Source organism: Zerene cesonia, chromosome 20 (assembly GCF_012273895.1).
Source record: "Zerene cesonia ecotype Mississippi chromosome 20, Zerene_cesonia_1.1, whole genome shotgun sequence".
NCBI classification, from domain to species: Eukaryota; Metazoa; Arthropoda; class Insecta; order Lepidoptera; family Pieridae; genus Zerene; species Zerene cesonia.
Genome location: NC_052121.1, coordinates 5,287,281 through 5,294,950, shown reverse-complemented (window position 1 = coordinate 5,294,950; position 7,670 = coordinate 5,287,281). Strand labels below are relative to the sequence as shown.

Sequence of the window (7,670 nt, the reverse complement as noted above, 5' to 3'; positions counted from 1 at the left end):
AAAGGAAGCACTGAAAATTATAGTGTGTAGTTAATGTGTATATTATACCTAACTGTATCTGCTCTCACGGTAATTACTTATAGTTGACTGCATTTAAATGTGACTTACTTCCTATTATGTATTGCATTAAGAAGCTAAGGTACCTACCATGAATATCTATTTTTATATCTATTTAATCCTCTTTCTTAACTTTTTATTATAACGCTATGTGTGGTAAGTAGCTGTGTGAAATTGTATTGCCTTATGCTTTGATTACACGAGGGAATAGTATTTCGTCGACGATGCAATTGCAGAAAAATAGATACAGACTCTAACTTCTGTTCAAGATAATGTGAAAATGTGATTCATGTAACTGTACTTGTCTGTATAGTTATCGTATCGTATGTAAATTTAGATATACCTACTACTGGATATGTTTACGTATCTAATGTTGAGAGTTGTATTCTTAGCTACCTACTAGGTATCTACATATGCAACAATATTATATGACATTTAAATAAATCACAGCAATATATCATTCGATATCTTGAGAGGACGTGTATGCGTCGTGACGTATCAATTTACAAAATACAACATTCGTTATTCACACTCGGCTTAATGTTGTTTCTATACATACATTGAAACCATAGATATCTAAATATTGAAACCCTGCGCCAACTAGCGCCATTTAGCACCAGATGACACAAACTAAATAGACACGACTGTGAAATTTCAAAACAAATGCAAATTTTATTACCCGTTACGACCAAAAACACAAGTCGATTTAAAAACGGCTCTTCTCAAATATATACACAAACATGATCAATGTTAGTTCGAATAGTCATTTACATTTTATGATAAATAACGGTGAATATAAGTTAAGTTAAGAAAGTTATAATTTCATGAGGTAGCAATAAATACAGAGTAACTTTATAGACTCTACATTCATGCTACTTATGTATGAAATAATAGGTATACATGTTTCAAAATCGCTTAATATTATAGTGTTTGTGAGTCAGGTTGGTTTATTTTTTTTTAAGTGAGAATTTCATAAATGATAAACGCAAAGTCACGAATCGCTAGCACGACACCCATTGTCCATTTAGTAAATTTTGGATAAATATTTATGTAAGATGTTCAGAATTATATCGTGCATAAAATGATTTGCAGGGCCAATTTAATAAACATATTAAATAAGTACTATACGTAATGGGAGTGCTATGTTATATAGTGACGTATCGAAGTATTTATTGTTCCTTAATGATTTTGTCACGATGTTTGTCAATAAATATATGGGCGTGTTTTGTGTTAATTTTGCTATGTAATAATTATATGAATGGGTATCTTTTAGTCAGAAATCTATAGAAGTTAGAAAATAGTTAGAAATATTGGTAAGTTACTCCGCTACTTATGTCCTCAGTTTTGCACAGAAACAAAAGATAGCCAGTTTCGAGATTTTCCGCGTAGAGTTCCCGTTCGCGTTCCTGTGGGATTTGTCCTTTCTCAAAGAATATTTAGATTTGAAGATGAGAAATGACAGACAGATAGAGGCACAGACAGACAGAGCTACTTTCTTATTTATAATGTTACTAGCAACCCATCCCGGTTTCGCCCGGGCAAAGTAGTATAATAAAAGGAAATATACAATGTTTTACAGTGATTTTTTAAACAAATAACATTCATTAAAAACAAAAATCTAAGACTGCCCTCCCGTACCTCTTCAACGCATTATTTAAACCTATTATTTAAACACGTGATATCTTTTGAGTGGAATATTCGAATATGAAGGTATTGAAGTAGTCTAAAATAATGATTTATTTTTTTTGATAGGGATCAAAACCTAGGTGCAAATAAAGAGTCTTTTCTAGCGGTGGTATTTTAATATTTTTTTTTTTAATAAAAGGACGCTTATTGTGAAGTAACTATAAAAGAAAGATACATGCTGTCGCGACATTTTTTATGGATGTGTCCTGAAAATTTGTAATATATCATTTTATTCTATCAATAATAGTTTTCGCAGCGCACGCGATTGAAGGAAGTTTAGGGTTCGTATAAAAAAATAATGAAAAGATTTTTTTACATCTTGGGTTAGATTATTCAAGTTTTAGTAAACATCCCTAATTTTTTTGAAATTAATACATAACCTATTTCACTCGGGTATATTGTAGCTTGCCAACGGTGAAAGAATTTTTTAAATCGCTCCAGTAGTTTCGGAGCGTATTCATTTCAAACAAACAAACAAAAATTCAAATCTTTTCTCTTTATAATATTAGAGTATAGATTAGAAAAGTAGGAGTTCATATATGAAAATAACATACCTCCTCCACTTTTATAACAAAGATATGGAAAGCGCCACACGTTACCCAACCCTACAGAGTAACCCACACATGCCAAAACAAATTGAATTTTGTTCGCCCAAAACGGTCTTCTCGGCTTCAAGTGGACGGTTTCGGCATCTTCCTCTTCTTCTCCGCAATCACTTTCGTGTGACGCAGTGTCTTCATCCGGTGGCCTAAAGCAAAATGATTTCAATCAGATAAATTAAATATGAATGACGTAAATTCGGAGTAGATTGATAGATATTAATATACATATATAAACCTTCCTTTTGAATCACTCTATCTAACAATATGTATAAAAAATCCTTCAAAATCCCTTGTGTAGTTTTTAAGATCTAAGTATAGTACATATACTTTTTTGTAGAAATGATTTATTTTAGTTTTCCTCCTGATTGTATCTATCAATGGAAAATAATTTCGTGGTCATCGCATCAAGATGTGTGAGATTAAGGCAAGGTAATAAGGCTTAATAATGGCTTAAGCTATGATCTTAGTGAGACTAATGACGTCGTATCAAATTAAGCTAATTAAATAACTTTTTCATTTTATTGAACATGGGCTTCTTATTTTCTATAAGTTAGAGAACTATATAAAATATGTTATATAGAGCTTATAATATTATTTAATTTTAAGTTTTATAGCATTCAAATGCTCTTTATGTGAAATTTTCAAAGAATAGAAAAAAAATCAATCGATCGTTACTTGTTTATATTAGCATTAAATATATATAGAAAATTCTGTTTAATTTTTACAGGCGTTAGATCCAATGACACTTCGATGATGATTGATTTTTACGTGGTGGACGCACATACAATCAGACAAACACAAAAAATTCTAAATCTAAACATTGATTTGGGATCTATTAAATTCCATATTGCATAGTAAGCAATTACTCTTGATGAACAATATTCAATATATAGAAATGGACTGGTCGTGGTTTTTTATGACTATGTATAGTTGTATATATAGATACAAAATGTCATTAAACTACGAGTGCATGGACGTAGGTAGTATATTACGTTCATGGTTAGTGGCTAACCCAACTAAGCGGCATGACTAAAGGTCGAAATGTCAGGTAAAGTGATTTTTTAACTGTTAATGAAGAATATAGCTTGAATTATATCATATTATGACTAATAACTAACTTCTATCAAGTTAAATAAAGGGTCGAATTGTAGATTTAATTTGAGGTTTGATTTTACTCTGTTTTCAGCAAATATGAAAAGCTACAATAGTAAGTACCTACCAAATAGTAGATGCATTAAAATATAACATTCCTCAAATATTTTAAATAAGTACCTACTTGCAGGAAATTCGTATTTTGTTTTATTAATTTCAAATAATTACATGACATAGATCATGTTAATAAATCACTTTTTCTACTTGATATATGATGATTACTTATATGATTTAAATAAACATGTAAATATGAGTTTATACATTAAAAATTGTATAAACTATAAATTCTGAAGATTTATTTAAAGGCTTATTATATTATACTTAAATATCGTATTCCAGTTACAACTTGTGTATTTAATCGTATTGTACATAGAACAATTTTAAAAGATTATGAGAAATATGATAAAAGTTACAATAGGCAATCAAATTTATGACAAAATGGAAATTCGTTTCCTTAGTATGATTCATAGGAAGGTATTCGGAAACACGATGTTATCAGTGGTCAATAGACCTAAATTTTGTTGTAAATAAATAGTTTCACAATGATTACTGTTAAAATAAATGTAAATTATTGGAATATAATTTTGATTCGTTATATTTCCGAAACGATTACCTAATATTATTTTTTTGGGTAAAAGGTATGTCGTGACCTATGAATAAAGACAATATGTTTGAAATCTATCTATAGGAAAAACATTTTCTGTGATTGCCTATATTACGTGAAATTTTAGTGTAAATTCTGATGTATGTATATTATTTAATTATATAGAGCTTATAAAGATTTCAGTCTGATAAAATACAAACGGGTGTAGGCAACTGAAGGGTGACTTCATTTCTACATTGGTAGGTAAGTGAAATATGAGTGACAATTACATTTCTCTAAAAACTGCGAATTGTGTTTAATTAAAAGATTGTTTCGGTGTGATAAGGTTTGAAAATGGGTATTTGCTATCATATCGCGGGTAAATAAACATTTGACAAGAGTTTAAAGAATAAGGCAGTAATCCTCAGCTGTCAACTTGTAAGTACGTAAACGTTTTTAAAATCATTATCAAATAAACGGTGATAAGGCCGAGCGCGCGATCAATCGTTGTAACCATGATACACGGGAGAAGATAGCGACGTTGCAGCCTTATCTTTAAACTTGAAGGTCACATGCCTAAAATTTCCCTATTCTCTTGGCATAACAGGATGTGGGGATATAAATATTAAATCACCAATACCTACTTTGCACTTTACCACGGTTTCAATGCAATTCTCTTAAAGTGCTGAATTTAATCCTCTATGTACCATTTATCTTGATGATAATAATATCAAAGATTACGAATGCCTACGTTGCTTCTTATCACAAATTGTATTATAGGTATTTGACGTTTATTGTTTTTAAATAGTAATGGGAAAATTAAATGGTAATTATCAACTACTCATGTCGCTTAAGAAAAAGACAATCGATTAAAAATGAGTTTTTGACCACTTATAAAATACTATTTTCCGACATTAAAAATCGTCAAATCGTCAATAAAATCATCAAAATTAATTTAATAAGTCTAGGCCCTTTTCAATTTCTTAAAAAGTAGCAGTTTGTGTAAATGTGTTAAGTATGTCTATGGATATAGTAAATAACGCTCTTTGATTACCATCATAAATTTTATTTATTATAACTATTCAGACATTGAGATCTCGGATATGCTTATTAATTGTATCGTTAAGTTATAAATAGAAAAGTCGCTTTGAAAAAATTAGTTAACGCCCTCTTTCCAGCCTGTGAATTTTTGACTAATGGCCAAATAGTACTCCACAGCAAAAATACCAACTCTAATGAGGAACGACCGTGGCACTTATAGCTAGGCGTTTGAATGGAAAAATTTCTCGTATTTCCCTTGGGGGCATTAACCTTACACTGCTTCTTAAGAATAAGTCAATTTATAAATCTTGTATCAATATTTGGGGAATATACTAGACAGATACAACCTATAATAAAAGTTTGATTAGCTGTCTTCAGTTGAATTTAAGAAAGAACCCAACCGATTAAAAAATGTTTTGTCTTTTCTTTTATTTATTACCAGCTTTTCACAAGCGGCTTCGCTCGCTTTGACTACAATTTTCTTCTTCGTGGCGTTCGAAGAAGATCCCATATTGCCGAATTTATTTTTTATTTCTTGGTTACGAGTATCCATAACCATTCCTAAAAAAATCTTTTTAAAAATAAAATGTAGCCTGTAAGTTGAACTTAAAACTGATCTGTCACCGTATAAGATACGCATATACAAACAAAAAAAATGCTGACCATTTGTTTACTCTTTCGAATAATTCTACAGAAATTGTTTGGTTACTGTTTTATTGTATTTATGTATAGATTTATTTTAAAGTCGAGAGTCTAAATTTTTGCAATCGATAAATCGGTGAGACTTAGATAAGATTTGGTTCTACGTAACCACGGATAACCCAACGTAGTTGGACTATGTGCCATAAAGTGCCAACAGTCATATTCTATAAATATTTCAAATGTACATTTTTCAGTTTTTTGTAATGTGTAACGTTTTCATACTGAAATTATAAATGCTTTACAGAGTCATACGTATATATATATATCCTATAATAATATGTATCCTAATTGCTATTACTATTAAATTCTCATATTGTTTAATCCCATTGAAAATTGTGAAAACATATTATTATCAGTAATAATTGTTTCAGGGGTAGATAATACTAATTGGATCGGTATATTTTTATTTACTTAAAAAGTCTAGAATAGTAATATTATAATAGTCGCAAGAATTTAAACAACGCTGAAGTGTCCTAACTTCTAATGATGGGTTATTGAACAGGTTTATACTCAGGGCCAGTGGTGTACTTGCGAAATCATTGATAACAATATATTTCAACATTAAAGATATGGATTTTTTACTAGTTAAGAGATCCCTGAATGATAAATAAATGATTTATTAAAAATAAATTTACTGAGTGAGCAGTTCTTACATCTGTTAGAACCTTAGCACTTTTGTCTGCTCTTATTTTTTAACCATTCGATAGTTATTGTTAGTTACTACTATTCTATACTTAATATTTATACATAATGTGAATAAGCTATGTACTAATACCAAATAAAAAATATTATGCATCCTGTAGCGTATTAGTATACGACGAATATATGTCAGCAAAATGCTATTCATTCAGCCCGGAAAAGTCAATGATGTCAATGATGGACATAAGTAAAATAAACCTACCATTTATAACCAATTGTTTTGATTATTATTTCTAAGATCATATAGAATAACAGACAGGAAAATTAGTTCAATTAAAATTAAAATTTCGTATATTTTCATTCGCCTAATTAAATATTTGTTAAATGATCTGTTTTTTTCTTATATTAATATAGATTTGCTCATAAGAAAATAGCACATTTGTGGGGACAATTCAAATAAAATAAAAATGTTTACCCATTCTTAAGTTTTGATAAGCTAGTAGTTATATATCATTGTTTGAAAGGAGAATCAATTGAATAATGGGTTCTTAGAGGATGTGACATCCGTTGCTTACTTACGTAGGAGGACGAACAAGATGAAATAGTTCAGTTGGTGAAGTTGGAACGCGTCTTATTACCATTTTCCGCCCATCCGTGCAACCCATGCCGATAGAGGCAAGGGATCGGACGGATGGGGCATATTGATTGGTACCGGCATCGGAACCCTCAGGGTACGTGGTCACTTGGTCATAAGGGCGAAGGCTTCTTGCAGACGCTGCACCTGACGCAGCGTTGACGTCTCGAATGCGATGCGTATCGGTAAAGCTTTTCACCTTTCGCATCTGACCAGATGGCGTTACGGTCGGTGTGGGCGATTGTGGATACAGAAGTTTTGAATGTTCCATGTCTGATCCATCATATTGATCCACGTGGACCGCCGCGTTAGCTGAGGCGGCTTCCGCTGAAGTATCTTGTGAGTCCCTATTCATATTATCACGTCACAGGGTCATTACGCGGTGATTGATGTCGCGTTTGCCACTGGCAACGCGCTACTTATAAATAAATATAATCTACCGACTCAACGAGCGAGATCGGGTTAGATGGCCGACCGACTGACTCGTCATCGTCATTCGCGACAATTCGTAAACACAATGTGATTCTGTTATTGTAGAGTGGGGAGAGCGAGAGCACAGGAAGAGGAGGGGGAG

The 7,670-nt window shown here is 31.5% G+C and overlaps 1 protein-coding gene across 1 annotated transcript in view; it reads right to left on the bottom strand.

The window, feature by feature from the left end:
- Positions 1 to 7,601, bottom strand: part of LOC119834906 (sodium- and chloride-dependent GABA transporter ine-like) — a 12,241-nt gene extending 4,640 nt beyond the window's left edge. The window contains exons 1-2 of the mRNA XM_038359425.1: positions 7,042 to 7,601; positions 2,298 to 2,491 (exon numbers count right to left, since the gene is read on the bottom strand). Of these exons, the coding sequence (XP_038215353.1) occupies positions 2,298 to 2,491; positions 7,042 to 7,451 (604 nt within the window). The 5' untranslated portion in view covers positions 7,452 to 7,601. The remainder of the gene's footprint in view (positions 1 to 2,297; positions 2,492 to 7,041) is intronic.
- Between the last annotated feature and the right edge of the window lie 69 nt (positions 7,602 to 7,670).